General features: G+C 41.4%; 1 protein-coding gene across 1 annotated transcript in view; it reads left to right on the top strand.

The window, feature by feature from the left end:
* Positions 1-16,190, top strand: part of LOC132379454 (catenin alpha-3-like) — a 1,635,404-nt gene extending 1,619,214 nt beyond the window's left edge. Inside the window, exons 16-17 of the mRNA XM_059947342.1 lie at positions 4,124-4,258; positions 15,903-16,190. Coding sequence (XP_059803325.1) covers positions 4,124-4,258; positions 15,903-16,190 — 423 coding nt within the window. The remainder of the gene's footprint in view (positions 1-4,123; positions 4,259-15,902) is intronic.
* Positions 16,191-21,360: the final 5,170 nt, after the last annotated feature.

A 21,360-nucleotide genomic window follows, 5' to 3' on the forward strand; every position in this document is an offset into this window, starting at 1 on the left:
ACAGACTCACTATTTTCCGTGGGATTTTGTTGTACTCAAAATGCCACTTTCTATTCCAGGGGATGAAAGGAAACCAGTATTTTCTCACCTAAATTAAACAGGTTAGGAAACATTAATGAGCAGCACTGTGTCTGAATCAGGAAGAGAGCAAGAATTTCAATGTCAAATTCGATACAGAAGGTCAAAAGAAGACAGGAGTAATAAGACTGGACTCGACGAAAAAATTAAGTCACTAAAAATTAAAGGTTTTCAATAATCTTTTTTTCTTTAAGAATTCCAAGCCATTAAAACTGAAGGAATAAAAATTAAACTTAGTTGACAGTGCCATGAGGGTACTTACTTACTGTCTGTTACGCCGCTGGCGTTTCGGGCAGCAATGAAGATCCTCCGCCTCTGGCGGTGTTCAGATCCTTCATCGTGTCAGTAGCTTCCCCTCAGTTTTCACCACTGTCAGTCACACATATCCTGGGAGGAGGCTCAGGAATACCATTGCATTCAGATGTAGAAGGATTCTTCACTGTTGTTTCCATAACAATTGTGCTTCACCAGTCAGGATTCAGCTGAACTACTGAAGCTGGAGGACCAGTGGATCACTCTGAGTCTGGCCTCTAACCTTTGACCTGTTGGTATGGGTGACCCTACCAACAGCCCGAACGTAGTGCCCTGACACCAGCCGCATTCCTCTCCGGTCACTGAATCATGCAAGCCTCCAAACTGTGACAAATTTGTGGTCCTCTAGGAGTCCAGAGAGGGTACTTGAGAGTAACTAAAAGAGGAAGAATGATTTTGCAGGAAATTGTGTTCTATAAAAATTAGAAAAAAGTCTAGTCTGGTTAATTATTGCCCTATTAGTTTGCTCTCAAAGTGAAGGGGGATTTTGTCAACAGTGCTATTAGGCAACAAGAATTCACCAACAGTTAGCTCAACAATGCCTGATTTGTGTTATTTCAGGATTGTTCAAATCCAAATCTCAGCAAAGCCTGACAGCACCAGCGGCCTGATTTAACCCTGGCCACAGGTGCATTCTGCCTGGAATTTGCACGTTACCTCTGTGACCTCGCGGGTTTCCTCCGGGTGGTCCAGTTTCCTCCCATGTCTCAAAGACATGGAAACTGGTAGGTTGAGGGGCTGCTGTAGCTTACCCCGAGTGTGTTGGTGAGCGATGGAGTCTGGGAGGAATGGATGAGAATGTGAGGGGAATAAAAAACAAGATGAATATAGATCAGTGTAAATGAGGGGTTAGTGGTTGGTGTGGACCCAGTTTCTGTACGACTATGACTCTATGTGACTCCAACATGGACAAAAGATCTGAATTTCAGAACTGTGATTGATAGCCAGAGAAGGTACTGATCTAGCACCAAGGGATCATAGTGAAGATTAAAATCCATGGAGATCAGGAAGACATATTTAACTTTACATTGCATAAAGGACGTTTGTTATGTGATGGGAGCGAAGTCACCGTACTTTCAGGTGTTCCTGAGGGAAGAATGAGACCCAGGCACTCTCAGCCACTTTATCAGCTCAATCCATCCCAAGTGAGCAGTGTCTGTGGGTGATTGGATAATGTTCTCAAATGTGTACAGCTGCTCAGATATTGCTAGTCCAAATGTTATTTCAGCTTCTAATTCTGGCCCTTTACATTAGCATTTTGTTCAACAGCAATGCATTCAACATTGAGTTAGACAAATGTACAAGTTCAGTATAAAGTGTTTTTAATGCTTTTCTAGAACCTACTATTAATGAGGCACAAAAGGAGTCCATTTAGCCCATTGTACTGGTGCCAAACCTTTGTAAGAGGTTTTTAATTAGACACTCTCTCACTTAGCTTCCTCACATAGGGAAGTGGTGATAGTAACTTAGATTATTAGCAAATTACTTATATGTCACTTTTCCATGATGTATTTTTGCAAGATAAAAGATTAATCCCCAGTGAGATTTATTACTGTTTATAAGATCAATGGGTGATACCGATTTGCTCCTGGTAGATTCAAACTTAAAGTAAAATTTGAGTGAGAATAACAGAAACAGCAGAGTTTCTTTCTACCTTTTTGAAGTTTAGGGTTTTGCTTTTTGCAACTCTGCACATCCCTTTTGTCTTTCCGATTTCTTAATTAGATTCAGGAAAATTTCACATCCCAGCAGAGAGATAAAAAGAAACATTGGATACTGGAGGTGGTTAAACTCAGCATGAATCCAATTTCTGGTCAACACTAATCTCCTTTGGGATAATTGGATCGCCAAAAGTCCCGTGACCTTATGCATTCTTTTTGGAATTTTTTTAGACCAAAGTAGCAGACATTGGTTTTGTTCCCTTTGAGAATATATTTCCATGGATTTATACTCGTGTGTCAAAGAGGAGCCAGCAGAGTCACAGAAGCACTATTCATCAAAGATCATTTCAAAGCAATTTCCTTCGGTACCCAGAGCACCTGAGTGTGAAATTTACAGAGGAGTGGGTAAAAACTGTTGCTAATATATTGGGAATGCTGGATTTGTATCTTAGTCCCTGATGCAACACGGAGTCTCTGGCTGCAGACATGGTTCTCTTGATGCAAAGGGCTGTTCTCAGTAATCAAGCAGTACTATTACCCATCGTTATTGGTCCCCATGAAACTCAGGATGCAATATTGTGAGGTTAGGTAAATCAGAACGGTGAGGCTCATCATTAGTGAACATAATGACAGTATTTGCATTGTGCAATAGGTAACAAGCAGCACTTTACCTCTGTCTACCACAGCAGAACCAGGCATTCGACCAGCTCCAAATAATTGGATGAAATTTTCAAAATACAATCTATTTCCTTGTGTTTCAGAAGCATGATGAAATGTTTAATAACTCTGTGGACTGCTCCCTCGTTATCTCTCTCATGTTCGCTCAACCTCGTTTATCAACTGCTTGAAAGATTACACCCTGTCCCTGGGTAGGATGTAAATAAAATTCAAATCACTTCCCAGAAGCAGCTAAGCTAATGAATGTTGGAGTTATAGAGTCATAATCTGGGGGAAAAGGTCCTTCAGCCCCGAGACCATACCTTCAAATTCCCACCTGCACTAATCCTTCACTCATTCCGTTTCATTCTCCCGATATTCCCATCAACTCTCCCCAGATTTCTGCTGCTCAGTTACGTACTGGTGGAAGTTTACCAACCAGCATGTCCATTGGGTATAGGAGCAAGCCAGAGGAGGTTGAAGAACCCCTCATGGTCACAGGGAGAATATTCAAACTCCACACAGCAGCACGACAGGTCAGAATTGAACCCAGCCAGAGGCACCGTGAGGCTGCAGGGCACGTTAGATACCAGGCATCTGTCCTTTGGCTCAGCAATGAAAGCAAGTTGCTGTTAACCAAAAACATGCTTTAAAAAACTACTGAAGAAGAGCAAGTTAGCTATGTGCATTGAAATCCCAAATGCTTCACTTAGGAGTATGAAAAATGTCAGTCTTCCTCTTCACCCAGCCAGTCATTTTTTCTACCTTTTCTACATTAGCAGGTGATAGCATTATCTCTTTATACCTTTCCATCTCATTCCTTCCCATTTACTCTCCCTTCACTATTTTTTCTCTTTCTCTCTCACTTTCTCTATTTCTGTCCATCCCCAACAGATCACACGTGTAAAGAACCAGGAGATGCTGGAAACCGTAAGCAGAAACGGAAAATATAGGACCTGACTCATGACCTTAGCTTCTCCTTCCACTGATGCTGCTGGACCCGAGGGTTTCCAGCACATCTTGACCTTGTCAGCAGATAGCTAGCCTGCGTCATATGCAGATCCTTTGCTAGTTATCTAAGCATGCCAAGATTCCCCCGTTGAAGTAAAGAAAACACACATACTCATTCACTTAATGAACGTATTGCTGCTAAACAATCCAGTTTTGTTTATAGCTTTCTTTGACACAGATGTAGCAAAAGTTTGTGAGCTGGAAAATCAGTGTTGACACTGCACCATTCAGAGCAACCTCTTTGATAGCTTGGATTAATACCATGAAATGCCTTACAGTTTTACAATGTCAACTAACGTCAATTGTTTCTCAGGGTTAAGGAAATAACCTTCATTTTGCTCGTGAAAGTATATTATGTTTGTTTTGCTGAAATAATGTCAGCCCTAATTTTACTGTTTTTCCAGTGCCAAGATCAATCTTGTAAACAAGACTTATTAGCGTACCTGGAGCAAATCAAGCTCTATTCTCATCAGCTGAAGATCTGCAGCAAAGTGAAAGCTGAAATCCAGAATCTGAGTGGGGAGCTCATTGTTTCTGCAGTAAGTAAATCTCATTATGCAGTAGATTTGGGGGGGGGGGGAATACAGTTAATTCATAAAAGATTTATTTTATCTTATCAGTATACATATTTCAGTATCTGCAATCTAATAAATAAGCAACCATTTTATAAACCATTGACAAATGGAAAAACGATTTTTGGCAGAGTGCCTACTTATGACAAGACTATTTACACTTATTATGAACATAAAGCTATAAGACAGAGGAGCTGAATTAGGCCATTTGGCCCATCGAGTCTGCTCTGCCATTCCATCGTGGCTGATTTATTATCCCTCTCAACCTCATGTTCCTGCTTTCTCTCCGTAACCTTTGATACCCTTACTAATCAAGAACATATCAACCTCTGCTTTAAATATACCAAATGACTTAGCTTCTTCATCTGATTTAAAGGGCCTTCCTTCTATTTTGAGGCTGTGCTCTCTGGTCTTAAATACCCCCACTGTAGAAAACATCCTTTTCTTTCTAGGCCTTTCATCATTCTCCCAAACCTCTGGCTCATCCTTTTCATTCCTGGGGTCATTCTCATGAGCCTCCTCTGGACCCTCTCCAATGCCAGCACATCCTTCCAGAGATAAGGGGCCCCAAACAGCTCACAACACTCCAAGTGTGCTCTGACCATAAAGCCTCAGCATTACATCCTCGCTCTTAGAATCCTGAAATGAATGCTGACATTGCATTTGCCTTCCTTACAGCCAACTCAACCTGCAAGTTAACCTTTAAGGAATCCTACATGAGGACTCCCAAGTCCCTTTGCACCTCTAATTTCTGGATTTGCTCCCATTTAGAAAACAGTCTATGCTTTTTTATCCCCCTTCTACCAAAGTGCATCTGGTTGCACTCTCCCCGACTGCTCCTCTCCTGAACTTATTCAAAGTCCCGCTGAAGGGTCTCAGGCTGAAACGTTGACCTGTACTCTTTCCGTAGATGCGGTCTGGTCTGGTCTGGTCTGGTCTGGGGGGGGTGGGGTGTGTGTGTGTGTGTGTGTGTGTGTGTGTGTGTGTGTGTGTGTGTGTGTGTGTGTGTGTGTGTGTATGTGTGTTGCTCATAACTTTTAGCATTGAATCATGATATGAGATGGAAATCAATTCTCATCACATAGACCATGGTTCCATTAGCAATGCAGTGCTGAGGAAGATGGCAAATTCAAACACAGAACATAGAAGAGTACTGATCCTTTGGACCATGATATTGTGTTGATCTTTTAACCTGACCCCAAATCAATCTAACCCTTCCCTCCTTCATTTATCCATGTGCCTATCTAACAGTCTCCTAAATGTCCTTGGTGTATCTGCCTCAACCACCAGCCCTGGCAGGGTGTTTGCTGCATTTACCACTCACTGTGTAAAAACCCTAACTCTGACATCTACCCTATATTTTACTCCAATCACCTTAAAATACGCACACTCATCTCAGCCATTGCTGCCCTGGGAAAAAGCCATTGGCTGTCCAATCTATGCCTCCTATCGTCTTATACGTTCCTAGCAAGTCTTCTCTGACCCCCCTTCACTCTGAAGAGAAAAACTCTAGTTCACTCAACCTTTCCTCATAGGGCATGTTCTCTGACTCAGGCAGCATTCCGGTAAATTTCCTCTGCACTTTCTGTAAGGCTTCCACATCCTTCCCATAATGAGATGAACAAAACTGAACACAATACTCCAAATCTGGTCTAATCAGAGTTTCTTAGAGCTGCAACATTACCTCACAGCTCTTGATTTCAATCCCATCACAAAGGAAGGCCAACACATCATAATCAACTTGCTTTTCAACTTTGGGGGATCTATGGAAATGGACCCCAAGATCCCTCTGTACCTCAACACTGCCAAGAATCCTGCCTTTAACTCTGTATCACAACCAAGAGAAAACCTGCAGGTGCTGGAAATCCGAGCAACACACACAAAGTGCTGGAGAAACCTTGTATTCTGTCTTCACATTTGATCTTCTAAATGGATCACCTCACACTTTACAGGCATAAACATAACAATCTCAACCATGTTGAATTACTCATGTAAAAGTCTCAGAACGAATTGTGCTTTACATCTTGATAACTCAGCAGGAATGTGTTGAATCAATTCCTACAACAGAACACACCACGGGAGAACTGAGGAGGTGTGTTCTGTTGTAGGGCTGAATTTATCTGATGCTTTTCACGATTGCAATGTGCTATGGGACTGTCAGAAATGCAGCAGCCATTTTATGCTCAGCAAGATCTCTCAAAGCATCTTAGAAACGGACAGGTGATCTGTTTCAATGATACTGAAGAAGGGTAAGTATTGGTTATGATAGAGGGTAGTGTAGTGGTTAGTGAGACGCGATTACAGTTTGGGGCATTCATTCCAGCACCATTCTGTAAGGAGACTCTGTACAACCTCCCTGTGGGATTTCACCAGGTCCTTCAGTTTCCTCCCACAGTCCAAAGACAAACCTGCTAGGTTAATTGGTTGTTGTAAATTATCCCATGATTAGGTTGGGTTAATCGGGTTTGTCGTGGGTTGCTGGTGACCAGAAGGGCTGGCTCCGCGCTATATCACCTGATGATAAATAATAACCTTTCTGTCTTCACTGAAACTGAGTAAGAACACAAGAAGTCCAAGAAGCAGCGGGCCAGTTGTGTCTTTGAGCCCGTCTCACCGTTCGGAAAGATTATGATTGGCCTTTTGCCTTCGCTCAGTCAGTCTGATCAGTCACCATCTGTCCAATCTAGGGTTCTCAGTCCTGAACAAGTTCAGCCACAGCCGACCGGGACAGAAAATTCCTAAGAGCACCATTTGTTTCAGTGAGGTCACCACCTACTCTTTTAACCTCTAGCAATGTGGTTCCTGATGGCTCAGTCTTTCAGACGACAATACCCTCACACTAGAAATCAGTTGGTGAGCCTTTGTTACATTCCCCTTACTTTCGCTCCAGAGCCTCCCCCGTCCCATCTCAATCTGACTAATCTGATTTCTGTCTCACATGCATTAAAAACCCTCCCTCAAATAACACAGTTGCAGCAGCAGACATATTTTACTTAGTGAGCAAGAATTGTGGCTGGAAGGAAGGCCTCTTCGATGGACTTGATACCGTTTGCTCTCAGAGGTAGCCTCTAGATAGTTTGATGAGGGGGTTGCCTTGTTTTCAGAATTCAGGCCATGCTGTCACCAGGACAACCCTGATGTCAATCAGGCTGTAATTCAGTGAGGCAGACCTGTATGATGGTGACATTCACCTGACAGCAGAACATGTAGGTGATGTTTAGGACCCATCAGTGCTCCTGATCCAATTTATTTTTGACGATGAGAGCTAATGCACAACGTGATCTCCCTGGCCTCTTTAGCCACACGGTCACGTACAGATTTCCCACCGTGTGCTCCTGACTGCCCCAGCGTTACATCAGCTAAATGCCTTGGAACTCTGGCCGATGGGTGGGTTGAGTTGTTCTGTGATCCTGGCAATCCACTTGCAAACTTGTCGTCACCACGTGAGGAGACGTCGTCAGTGCGCCACTGTCAACAACTGTTGTTGTAGTCAATCACTGACAATGTCTCCTCGCACGGTAACAAAACGTTTGCAAGGGAATTGCCAAGGTCAGGGAACAACTCAACCCAACCATCAGCCGCCAAACTACACGCCTCCAAATTATATCCAAATCTGGCAGTGCCCAGTTAGGTCCTCTCTTCCGGTTTTACCTCAAGCTCATGGAAACAGGAGGATACCTGAGATGCTGGCCATGTCTTTAATCATTCAGTCTTCAGCGTAGAGGGTACGTGAGCTGCGTGGCAATGATCTGATCGTAGTTGGGTGATCCAATTCATCAGATAATCTGTGGGCCTGTAATTTATTAAATTTTTTGTTCTTAATTATAAAAATCAATGCCTTAATGAGGATGCTGATTTTAATAATACTTCTATGACTCATCCAGTTTTACCAAAGGGCAAACATTTGTCCTGTTTCTATGTCCATGTATTCTAATTTTGCCTGGGTTGTAATAGTTTGCCGAGTACACTGTTCATTAATTCTTGAGGGGGGATAGCTTACAGTAAAACATTTCTGTTGCTTTTCAGATTACCAATTAGCATATAATAAATAAATTCATTCCAGTTCTGGCCCCAGATCTTTTTTCCCCAAAGTCACAATATTTACATCAATTCATTTACATTTTTAGTAGAAAATTGTTAGATTCTCAATTTTGAATTTTAATTCTGGCTTCTAATCACTGCCTGGTTCAGAAATTGCACCATCACGGATCGCAAGACCCTGCAGCGGGTAGTGAGGTCAGCTGAGAAGATCATCAGGGTCTTTCTTCCCACCATTATAGATATTTACACTACACGCTGCATCCGCAAAGCAAACAGCATTGTGAAGGACCCCATGCACCCCTCATGCAAACTCTTCTCCCTCCTGCCATCTGGGAAAAGGCACCGAAGCATTCGGGCTCTCACGACCAGACTATGTAGCAGTTTCTTCCCCCCAGCCATCAGACTCCTCAATACCCAGAGTCTGGACTGACACCAACTTACTGCCCTCTACTGTGCCTATTGTCTTGTTTATTATTTATTGTAATGCCTGCACTGTTTTTGTGCACTTTATGCAGTCCTGGGTGGGTCCGTAGTCTAGTGTAGATTTTTTTCTGTGTTTTTTTTACAGAGTTCCGTGTAGTTTTTGTACTGTTTCATGTAGCAACATGGTCCTGAAAAAAGTTGTCTCGTTTTTACTGTGTACTGTACCAGCAGTTATGGTCGAAATGACAATAAAAAGTGACTTGACTTGACTTGACTTGACTAATAGATAAATGCGGAGATAGAAGCACGCACATTACTTGAGGACTTAATGTAGGAGAACTGTATCACCTTTATTACCAAAAAGCTTAGGCATACTGGACACTGCCTGAATGCACTGCTGCTATTCTACACCACCATCTTAGACAGATCCCCACATCAGCCAATACGGCCTGTTTGGTCCAATATCCCCTCACAAAATGCAACAACTAAAGCCCCTCCTGGAAAGCACTATAGTGCACAAAGTAAAAAATCAGGCCATCTTAAAAGCTTCTTGCTCCAGGCAACCATTCTATTTAGTCATTCCCACCCCCCCTCTCTACCCTGGTAACCTCACTGTACTGTAAACTCGTTAAACCATGTTTTATAATGCTGTTTTCTTTGTAAGTGCATGCTGGTATTTATGTACAGTGGATTCTGATTAATTGTGACACATCCGGACCAATTCATTTTGGCCCTGTTGAGCGGCTGCCCCAATTACCCAAGGTTTTGTGGAAATACAGGTTGAGTACCCCTTATCCGAAATTCCAGAATACAAAAACTTCCAAAATCTGAATTTTTCTTTGAGCCCTGACATGACATCTCAAATGGAAAACTCCACAAGACTCTGTGTGGGTTACCAGGCAACGTACAGGTCTCTGCACACCATAGAGGGTTCTGAGAAGTGGCCTCCCATATGTAATAAAAAATAGGGAAAAAATTGCATAAAGCAAAAGATGAAGATCTCGATCATGAATCGTTGGCATCAGAGTAAATATATGCTATCCTGGATTCTTAGAGCAGCTTGTACTGGAGCCTACGAGGGAGAAGGCAATTCTGGATCTAGTGTTGTGTAATGAACCGGATTTGATAAGGGAACTCAAGGTAAAGGAGCCATTAGGAGGCCATTAGGAGACCATAATACGATAAGTTTTAATGTACACCTTGAGAGGGAGAAGGGAAAATTGGATGTCTCAATATTACAGTTGAACAAAGGGGACTATGGAGCCTTGAGGGAGGAACTAGTCAAAGTTGACTGGAAGGATACCCTAGCAGGGATGACAGTGGAGCAACAATGGCAGGTATTTCTGGGAATAATACAGATGGTGCAGGATCAGTTCATTCCAAAGAGGAAGAAAGATTCTAAAGGGAGTAGGGAGCGGCCATGGCTGACAAGGGAAATCAAGGACAATATAAAAATAAAAGAGAAGAAGTATAACATAGCAAAGGTGAGTGGGAAGCCAGAGGATTGGGAAACCTTTAAAGAGCAACAGAAGATAACTAAAAAGGCAATACAGGGAGAAAAGATGAGGTACAAAGGTAAGCTAGCCAAGAATATAAAGGAGGATAGCAAAAGCTTCTTTAGGTATGTGAAGAGAAAAAAATTAGTTAAAAAAGTTGGGCCCTTGAAGGCAGAAACGGGTGAATTTATTATGGGGAACAAGGAAATGGCAGACGAGTTGAACAGGTACTTTGAATCTGTCTTCACTAGGGAAGACACAGACAATCTCCCAGATGTAATAGTGGCCAGAGGACCTAGGGTAATGGAGGAACGAAGGAAATTCACATTAGGCAGAAAATGGTGTTGGGTAGACTGAAGGCTGATAAATCCCCAGGGTCTTATGGTCTGCATCCCAGGGTACTTAAGGAGGAGGCTTTAGAAATCGTGGACGCATTGGTAATCATTTTCCAATGTTCTATAGATTCAGGATCAGTTCCTGAGGATTGGAGGGTAGCTAATGTTATCCCACCTTTTAAGAAAGGAGGGAGAGAGAAAACAGGGAATTATAGACCGGTTAGCCTGACGTCAGTGGTGGGGAAGATGCTGGAGTCAATTATAAAAGATGAAATAGCGGCCCATTTGGATAGCAGTAACAGGATCAGTCTGAGTCATCATGGATTTACGAAGGGGAAATCATGCTTGACTAATCTTCTGGAATTTTTTGAGGATGTAACTATGAAAATGGACAAGGGAGAGCCAGCGGATATAGTGTACCTGGACTTTCAGAAAGCCTTTGATAAGGTCCCACATAGGAGATTAGTGGGCAAAATTAGAGCACATGGTATTGCAGGTGGGGTACTGACATGGATAGAAAATTGGTTGGCAGACAGGAAACAAAGAGTAGGGATTAATGGGTCCTTTTCAGAATGGCAGGCAGTGACTAGTGGGGTACTGCAAGGCTCGGTGCTGGGACCGCAGCTATTTGCAATATGCATTAATGATTTAGATGAAGGGATTAAAAGTAGCATTAGCAAATTTGCAGATGACACAAAGCTGGGTGACAGTGTGAAATATGAGGAGGATGTTATGAGAATGCAGGGTGACTTGGACAGGTTGGGTGAATGGGCAGGTGCAGTTTAATGTGGATAAATGTGAGGTTATCCACTTTGCTGGCAAGAACAGGAAGGCAGATTACTATATGAATGGTGTCAAGTTAGGAAAAGGGGAAATACAACGAGATCTAGGTGTCCTTGTTCATCAGTCACTGAAAGTAAGCATGCAGGTGCACCAGGCAGTGAAGAAAGCTAATGGCATGTTGGCTTTCATAACAAGGGGATTTGAGTATAGGAGCAAAGAGGTCCTTCTGAAGTTGTACAGGGCCCTGGTGAGACCACACCTGGGGTATTGTGTTCAGTTTTGGTCTCCAAATTTGAGGAAGGACATTCTTGCTATTGAGGGACTGCAGCGTAGGTTCACAAGGTTAATTCCCGGGATGGTGGGACTGTCATATGTTAAAAGATTGGAGTGACTGGGCTTGTATACACTGGAATTTAGAAGGATGAGAGGGGATCTGATTGAAACATATAAGATTATTAAGGGATCGGACACGCTAGAGGCAGGAAACATGTTCCCAATGTTGGGGGAGTCCAGAACCAGAGGCCACAGTTTAAGAATAAGGTGTAGACCATTTAAAATGGAGCTAAGAAAGAACTTTTTCACCCAGAGAGTTGTGGATCTATGGAATGCTTTGCATCAGAAGGCAGAGGAGGCCATTTCTCTGGATGCTTTCAAGAAAGAGTTAGATAGAGCTCTTAAAGATAGCGGAGTCAAGGAATATGGGGAGAAGACACAAACGGGGTACTGATTGTGGATGATTGGCCAGGATCACATTGAATGGCAGTGCTGGTTTGAAGGGCCGAATGGCCTGCTCTGCACCTATTGTCTATTGTCTATTAATGGCATGCTGATCATGAAACAAGCAAAGATCTATCATGATGAACTGAAAGTTGAAGGTAATAGTGAATATTCAGCAGGCTGGTTGCAGGAATTCAAGAAAAAGCATGCCATTAATTTTTTAAAGTGTCTGCTGATCACAAAAATCTAGCACCAGAACAAGTCTATGATCCTGATTGTTCTTATACATTACGTAATGATATTATATTTTTAAAGTGTTGCTGATGGAAGCCTAATCCCAGAACAAATCTTCAGTGCTGATTGCTTTTTGATCTTACATTAAACCTAAAAGTAAAATACGAGTATTGTAATATTTTAATCAAAACACGGCATTGTAGGTGGAAACTGAAAGCCTGCTGTTTACAGCTGATTCAGGTGTTCACGTAATGCTCCTGTGCTGCTGTTGTTCCCCAGCAAACATATTTACATGATATTAATGATATGTAATAGTCTTTACTGTTGAGCACATACGTGTAATGAACAAATACTGCTTACCGGTATGTAGCACATAAATTCAGATTTGGGAATGATGGCGATTCCAAGCTGTCTCATTACGTATTCCAAAGTTTGAAACACTTATGGCTTGAAGCATTTCAGATAAGGGGTATTCAACCTGTGGTTAAAAAAGTTATAAAAAAGTCAAATTGAGTATCGAATTCTGTGTTTAAATGAAATACAGAACAAATTAGATCATTACCAACACTACTACAGTATTATGAAATTTTGTATTAGTTCCTAATGCTTATAGACTGAGGAATTTGTGCACATCACATTCTTTTGACTGTAAAATTTTGGGCCCCTTATCTAAGAAAGGATGTGCTGACACTGAAGAGGGCTCAAAGGAGGTTCACGAAAATGATTCCAGGATTGAATGGCTTGTCATATGAAGAGCATTTGATGGCTCTGGGCTTGTATTCAATAGAATTCAGAAGAATGAGGGGTGACCTCATTGAAACCTATCAAATGGTGAAAGGTCTTGATATCTGGATGTGGAGAGGATGTTTCCTGTGGTGGTGGGAGAGTCTAAAACCAGAGGACACAGCCTCAGAATAGAGGGGCATCCTTTTAGAACGGAGATGAGGAGGAATTGCTTTTGCTTGAGAGTGGTGTAACTGGGGAATTTGTTTCCACAGCCAGTTGTGGAGGCCAAATCTTTACGTATATTTAAGGCAGAGGTTGGTAGATTCTCGATTATTCAGGGCATGGAGGGATACAGGGAGAAGGCAGGAGGCTGGAGATGAGAGCAAAATGGATCAGCCATGATGAAATGATGGAGCAGACTCGATGGGCCAAATGGCCTAATTCTGCCCCTATATCTTATGGTCTTAAATGAGCAAATTCAGCACAGACACCTAGTACAGATAATAGACTACCTTTATACAATGCTGTCAACGACTGAATCCTCCAAGTCTTCTTTTTCATTGGAACATTCAAAACAACTGGTGATACCTCTAGATTCTTTGTAGTTTCTAACTTGCTGAAGTAGTGAAAACATTTCATTTTCACTCTCGGCCGATACTGGCTTCTCCAAGCCTGAGTGCTTGAAACCACAGTGAGGAAAACCATTCTGAATTGTCTTACTGCGTACTTATCACCAACTATCAGTGGAAAGAGTTGCTGCTTTTTGAACACAAAAATAAGCAGCTGATGCTGTTTAAAAACTGTTCACTCGAAGCAGAGTGTGGAGTCTAATCGCATCGCAAGTGCACGCGACTCATACTAGTTAGAAACCGTTCGGCAAGTTTCCTGTCCCGATTAAGTGGCATATTGTCCCAAATAAATGAAGGGAATCCCGGCTATTTTCTCAATTAGTTTTTGTTCTTTAAGAGTTGTGCCAAATAAGTATCTGCCCCGATTAACCGATGGTCAAATTAACTTATTCACTGTATTTATGCACATTTCATTCCATTTCTGTACTTTAACATTTTACTTTATTTTTATATAATTATTTACATTTTATAGTTGCTGCATGTTGCACCAACACACCACAGCAAATTTCTAACACATGTAAATGTGTAAGCTGAATAAATCTGACCCTTGATCCTTGATGTAAGTGGGCAGTGGAGAGTGAGAGACTGTTTTTCTCAGAGTGAAAGTGGCTAAGACAAGGAGGAACGATTTTAAGGTAATTGGAGAGAAGTGTAGCAGGGACACACAGAGAGTGATGTGTGTGTGGAACAGACTGCAAGGAGTGGTGGCAGAGGCAGATACATTAGGGCCATTTAAGAAACTCTAAGATAGACACATGGATGATATAAAAATGGAGCACTCTGCAGGAGGGAAGGGTGAAACTGATCTTAAAGTAGGATACAAGATCGGCACAATATCACGGCTGAAGGGCCAGTACTGTGCTGTTATGTTCAAAGTTTTATTTTCTGAATGAGCAGTGTCGACCATTTTGCTGGTAAACATTGCAAATTATCTGGCAATTCTTTGTATATGAGGCAAGCTCCCCGTATTGCACCTGGTGCCCCAGATAGTACATTTAACATCGCCCGTGATCCACTACACCGATGTGTAAATCACTGAACCACAACCTAGTTCACGATCAGTTTTGGCTATAAGACCCTGCCGAGTGCAGTACCAAGACCAGGCTCTGTTCCAGCAGGTATGGTGCTCTGGTTAGGGTCACATCTCCAGGGGCCCTGTTCTGTCCTGAGCTTGACCGTTGTACTTTCACCCTATCGGTGGCAGACAGCAAAATTCCAGCAATGCCCCAGTGCTTCCAATGAGGGAGCTGGCAATGTGACTTAAGCAGTTGTTAAAGATCTTAGGCGAATTTATAAGCGCGCGCACGCACGCACGCACGCACGCACACACACACACACACACACAAAATCACATTCATTCAGATGTGTGCCCAGACACACGTGATAGGATTTAGATGTCTCTCCTGTTGCACATGGCTTTGTAAACTAAGATTTCACTAGGGTGTGTCAGAAAGGGGACCATAAGACATAGGAACTGAATTAGGTCATTTGGCCCATTTAGTCTGTTCTGACATTCCATCATGACTATTTAATTTTCCCTCTCAACCCCATTCTCCTGCCTTCTCCTCATAACCTTTGACTCCCTTACTAATCAGAACTTATCAACCTCTACTTTAAATATACCCAATGACTTGACCTCCACAGTGGTCTGTGGTGATGAATTCCACAGATTCATCACATTCCTTCTCCTCTCTGTCTTAAATGGACACCCCTGTACTCTGAGTCTGTACCCTCTGGTCCTAGACTTACCCACTATTGGAAACATCCTCTCCCCATCTACTTTATCCAGACCTATACCATCAATATGGGGACTTGGTCTGGAGATCAGAGACAAGTCTGAAAATTAGAGCTATTAAACACTAATTCTCTCTCCACAGATGTTGCCTTTACTGAGTGAGTAACTCCAAGATTTTCAGTAAATATTTCACTCTTTCAACATCCAGTTTTTTTAAATTTGCTTTTGTGGTCATGTCAGTCCTCTGCCACTTCTCTCCCAGGTTGCCCAGTTTGTTTTTGTCTGAATCAATCTCTGTTCATTGCTTTTGCTTTGTTGCACCTCATGAAAGAGCTTTCCCTGCCTTTGTTCCTCCCCTGCATCAACTGAAATGTCCAATGAATGCCAACAAAAAACATTATTGGGTGCAGTTCTGTCTTTTAATCACTGAAAGGAACTGTGTGAAAGGTTGCTCCGAAACCACTCACTAGGGCTTGGATTCTCTTTCAACAGCTGGACAGTATTACTTCCCTCATTCTGGCTGCCAAGAATCTGATGAATACGGTGGTGGACACGGTGAAGATGTCGTACATCGCATCAACCAAGATCATCAGGTTGCAGAGCCCCTCGGGAGCACTCCACTCAGTCGTCATGTGGAGAATGAAGGCTCCAGAGAAGAAACCTTTGATCAAATGTGAGAAGCCTGGGGACCTGAGAGCTGTGGTGCAGAAAGGTTCAACCAAGAAGAAGGTTCACCCTGTTAGAGCTATGAGCGAGTTCAGAGGAAGAAACACTCCCTAAAGCCACAACACATTTGGGTGAATTGCTTGTTGAATTATGTTTTTGAAGCTTGCTGAGTAGGGTTATAGAATAAGTAGTTATTTAAAAACCATGCCCATTTAGTTTACCCTCATCCTGGTAGTCCTGGTGTAAAGGTGAAGGCTTTGGAGAATCAATCTCTGTCGATAAGTCTATTACGCAACCTGTTGGGAAGTGAGATAACCCCAAAGGAAGTGGCATGTTTGGAATCAGAGATCCTGGTTCCCCGCTTCCACACTCACTAAGTACATGAGAACGTAGTTAACAATGCAGCTCCCTCCAGGGCGAGGGTAACCATCAGCCGTCAGTCTAGTTAAAATTCAGGCAAAAGTTGCACGGATGGGCAGAGTGTGGAATTCTACTGAAATAGACCTGTAGCGTATGGAGATCATCACTAGGTATATCTTCAGCTATCCCAAACATTGTGTAAAAGGATCTAGTGTAATGTAGCACCCATGTGTATCTTGATAAAATTAAATTAACTTTTGTTGGTAGGCTCCACACGTACAGTATTTAGTTGAAGGAAACACTATGAAGTGTAATTCACCATCCTGACAACACGTTACTTGGGACTAGCATCAGAGAAACAGCATTCGTTCAGGGGTACTTTATCCAGGTTTCCCCTCTGTCCTAACTGCCCACAGAGCTCCAACTGCCTGTAAATTCACAGTGTAAATTGAGATGTCATAACCATCCTGATAAATGGAGTGAGTGGCATTCAGACCTCGGGTAGCAGGTGCAAGGTCCCACCCTCTGATCGCTGTCAATTAGCAGTTTGAAAGGATAAAATAATGTGGAGAATATTTTAGAAGTAGGTAAAATTGTAAAAATGAATTTAGTTAAAATATATATAACCTAAAAAGAACTTAAAATTCAGGTTAAACCCCATTGTAATGAAGGGAATTAAGCTACATTCACCTTGGCTGGGGTAAAACTGAGGGGCCAGATGAGAAGTTTATCTGGCTGCTCTGCTTGATTGGACTTTGTTGCTGGACTCTGAGCAGAGATCAGCAGACAGGCTAATATCTTAGAATCACAGAACACAGAACAATTTCCAGAGCTTTCCGAACTTTCACATCACCGTGCACAGATATGGACATCAGAGTGCAGGGACCGTGGGATCCTACCTTCACTGCTCCTCCTATGAAGCATTGAATTATCCACCATTCACATCATTAAAATGCACAGGGGAGGATGTTGAATGGAATATTACAGATAAGCTATACAATAACAATTTGAAAAGTTAATCACTTTTCATTTTAAATTTTAAAACCTTCAATACTCACCTTCCCATTTCCTGTCCTTTACTCACTGGAGAAATCATGTTCACCAACAAAGTCTTGATCAATTCGTGCTGTTACGAAGGAACTGTTTGGGATCCTGACTGGGGTTCATTTGAAATTTTGGAATGTAGTGACATTGTCTTGTAAAATTATTTGTCATTTTATTTGAATAGATCCAGCTTGGACTGAAAGCATTTGGACTCTCCTTCTTTGCTCCTATCTGGTAAAGCTACTAACCAGAAGTTAAAACTTAGAAGTGCAATTTCTTAAAGTTACTTCCATGACATTGTAGCACTTGATGCCAACAGCAATGCCTTATCAGCACAGGGCAAAGCACTCTATACAGCGTAACTAACAACAACTCAGGACACACACAGGGTTTACTCTCCACAATCCAGTTAAACCAAAGCCTATAACAGATCACAGCATCTCCACCAGAGTGCGTTTCTACAAATGGTCATGCATAATACACCTTCAAGCTATAATCCTGAGTTTCCCAGTAAATGTACAAATGAAATAATATATCAAAGTTGCTGGTAGTTTAAAAATCAGAATCCAATCTGGCATTAACATTGCATTAAAAATATATATTGCTGCACATAATTTATTACAGGTACTGAAACATAGAGAACGAATGATCTGTGTGGCAGATACTGCACAGCATAACTCATCTTTCAATCCTCTACTCAAAACAGGAGATAATTTTTAAAAATAGAGAGAATACATTTGGCATTGTTGCTGATAACTGCTGTTCTAAATGCATACATCACAACACTTTGTAGATTTGCCTGTTATACAATTAATATATTAAAAGATATATTGTATTTCCTTAATGACAATAGCTGTAAGACCAAGTTAGAAAGAATGAAATTCATCACGAGCATTATGCACTGATTTCTTGAGTTCCAAGGGCAAAGGGCTATAAAACAAAAGTATTGAATGTTCAAAGAACTAATAGTATGTTAACATGATTTTCAGACATTACAACAAATTATAATTCAATGCTGATATGGCAAAATATATGTTTCAGCAGGGTAATGATTTTATTATAAATTCATCCCTTCTCTTGCAATTTCTCATCAGTCCAGAGTTAATAATTCTAATAGGAAGATTTACCTGACCAAACCTTAAACTATTAGTTTACGATTATACATCAGCTGGGTTGCAGACAAAATCCTCACAGTTGTCGTGCAGGAAAATACAAGTGAAAATTTAATCGTTACTTGTTGAAATTATACTGCCAGTATTTCAAAAGTAAATGTACAAGGCAAAAACTCTCTCCTGCACCGCCTTTGCATCTCCATTTCCCTCTAGTATCTCCCCTTCCTCTTGCTTCCAAAACAGTTGCAAACTGTGGATCAACATTATTTTCATTCAAGATCTACTGCACACCCATGGAAGCAAAGCAACTGCAACTGAGCCATGGGCAGCGAGCAATAATTTTCCTCTAGCTTTAAATGAAAGGAATGTGGATAAAAAAATGTAAGTTCCTGCTAACCGAAAGAAATTTCTTTAAAGACGTTGTGACATTTATTTAGGTAATTAAATTAATTAATTATTAAAATTAAATGTAACTTTTCAGTTTAGCAGAAATTACAGCTTATACTACATTCTTCCATTTACTTCCTTTGGCAGTTTATTCAGTAATTACAAGGTTATGACATAAGCAGCTATATCACCATCTTATTCAAAATGTATCAGGCTCAGCAAAAAAATTAACACAAAATTTGACAATTTTATTGGGACCTTACCTCATTCAGATTTCATTACTTTATGGGTTTGGGTTGAAGATTTTATGAGCTCGGTCTGAAAATTAGTTGTGATATACAGACAGAACTCTTACACAACCTCTGGAGAATAAACATAGTGATGATTCAACATTATTGTTAAAGTGGATTGTAAAGACAAAAAAAATCTTATATTTATAGTCTCGGGATAAAGGGTGATATATCTGAATGTATTAGCACCCGGAACTGTACTGAAGTGTGAACAAATCGCAATAATCATTAATCCTTCTTGCCAAAATGTGTTTATGAAAGCGATGTTTTTCTTGAATACATTAGCTTTGAAAGAAATAAAGCACCGATTCAACAAAATGACTTTGAATTTTTAAAGGAATAACATATGGGGAAGTTTGCGTAAACTAAGTTTGGAATGCGGGAGGACAGAAGAATCCCCAGATGCTGGAATGTGGAACAAAAAGCAGAATGATGGAAGAATTCAGCGGATCAAACAGCATCCACAGAAGCAGAAAGTGTGAATTGACGTTTTGAGTTAAGACCCCTCCATCAGGACACCATACTGTTTATAAGTTTTGAGCTTAAAGAGTTTAAATTCATATGTGAGTTACAGTTATAAAGCAAAGACAGTTTAATGGTGTATTACAATATGCACTTATATCAATGATGATCGAATCAGCCAATTGTTCCACACACAACAAGATTGTCAAGGGGCCTGAATGACCCCGTTCAGTTACTAAACTTGTTAATTTTGATTCATTAATGCACCCAGCTACTGAAAAAAAATAGTGAAACTCAGTACACAGTAGGGCCCTAGCTATGCTTTATAATCCTCAGGAACAAGACCACAAGACATAGGAGTAGAAATACGCCATTTGGGCCATCGCGTCTGCTCTGCCATTCAATCATGGTTGACCCTTTTTTCCCCTCCTCAGCCCCATTCCCCAGCCTTCTCCCCATAATCTTTGATGCCATGTCCAGTCAACAACCTATCAAGCTCTGCTTTAAATACAACCAACGACCTGGCCTCCACAGCTGCCTCTGTAATAAATTCACCACCCTCTGGCTAAACAAATTTCTCTGCATCTCTGTTTTAGGTGAACTCCCCTCTATCCTAAGGCTGTGCCTTCTTGTCAAAAGGTTTCAATGAGAACCCGCTCCCCCCTCATCCTTCTGAATTCCAGTGAGTGTAGTCCCAGAGCCATCAAACGTTCCTTGTACGATAACACTTTCATTCCTGGAGTCATCCTCGTGAACCTCCTCTGAACCCTTTCCAATGTCAGCACATCTTTTCTTAGATGAGGAGCCCAAAACGGTTCACGATACTCCAGGTGAGGCCTCACCAGTGCCTTATAAAGCCTCAGCATCACATCCTTACTCTTGTATTCCAGACCTCTTGAAATGAATGCTAATATTGTATTTGCCTTCCTCACCACTGGCTGAACTTGCAAGTTACCCTTTGCATCTCAGATTTTTGGATTTTCTCCCCATTTAGAAAACAGTCTGCAGATTTATTTCTTCTACCAAAGTGAGTGACTGCGCATTTTCCCACATTGTATTTCATTTGGCATTCTCTTGCCCGTTCTCCTAATCTAAGTCCTTCTGCATCCTACCTGTTTCCTCAACACTACCCGCACCTCCACCAATCTTAGTATCATCTGCAAATTTGGCAACAAACCCATCTATTCCATCATCTAAATCATTTATTTACAGCATAAAAAGAAGTGGTGCCAACACTGATCCCTGTGGAACACCACTAGTCACTGGCAGCCAGCCAGAATAGGATCCTTTTATTCCCACTCGCTGCCTCCTACCAATCAGTCAATGCTCTAACCATGTCAGTAACTTTCCTGTAATACCATGGGCTCTTAACTGTCAACTGCCTTGTTTCTTTGTTAAAGATTGTGGTTAATTAACAGGCCGCAATAGAAATGGTATCATTATATCATTTACAATATCAGCATATTGAATAAGGAGAAAAGGTATAGTTCATTTTATGAAACTATTGAAACTATGCAATAAATGAAAAAACAAGGTTACTGTTCATCAAAGCTGTAATCAATCTAAATCTGGAAATCAACAAATGGCAAATGTATGGGTTTATTTTCTGAGTGTTTCCTGCAGTTTTCA

The sequence above is a fragment of the Hypanus sabinus genome, chromosome 22, assembly GCF_030144855.1.
Source record: "Hypanus sabinus isolate sHypSab1 chromosome 22, sHypSab1.hap1, whole genome shotgun sequence".
In the NCBI taxonomy this organism is placed as follows: Eukaryota; Metazoa; Chordata; class Chondrichthyes; order Myliobatiformes; family Dasyatidae; genus Hypanus; species Hypanus sabinus.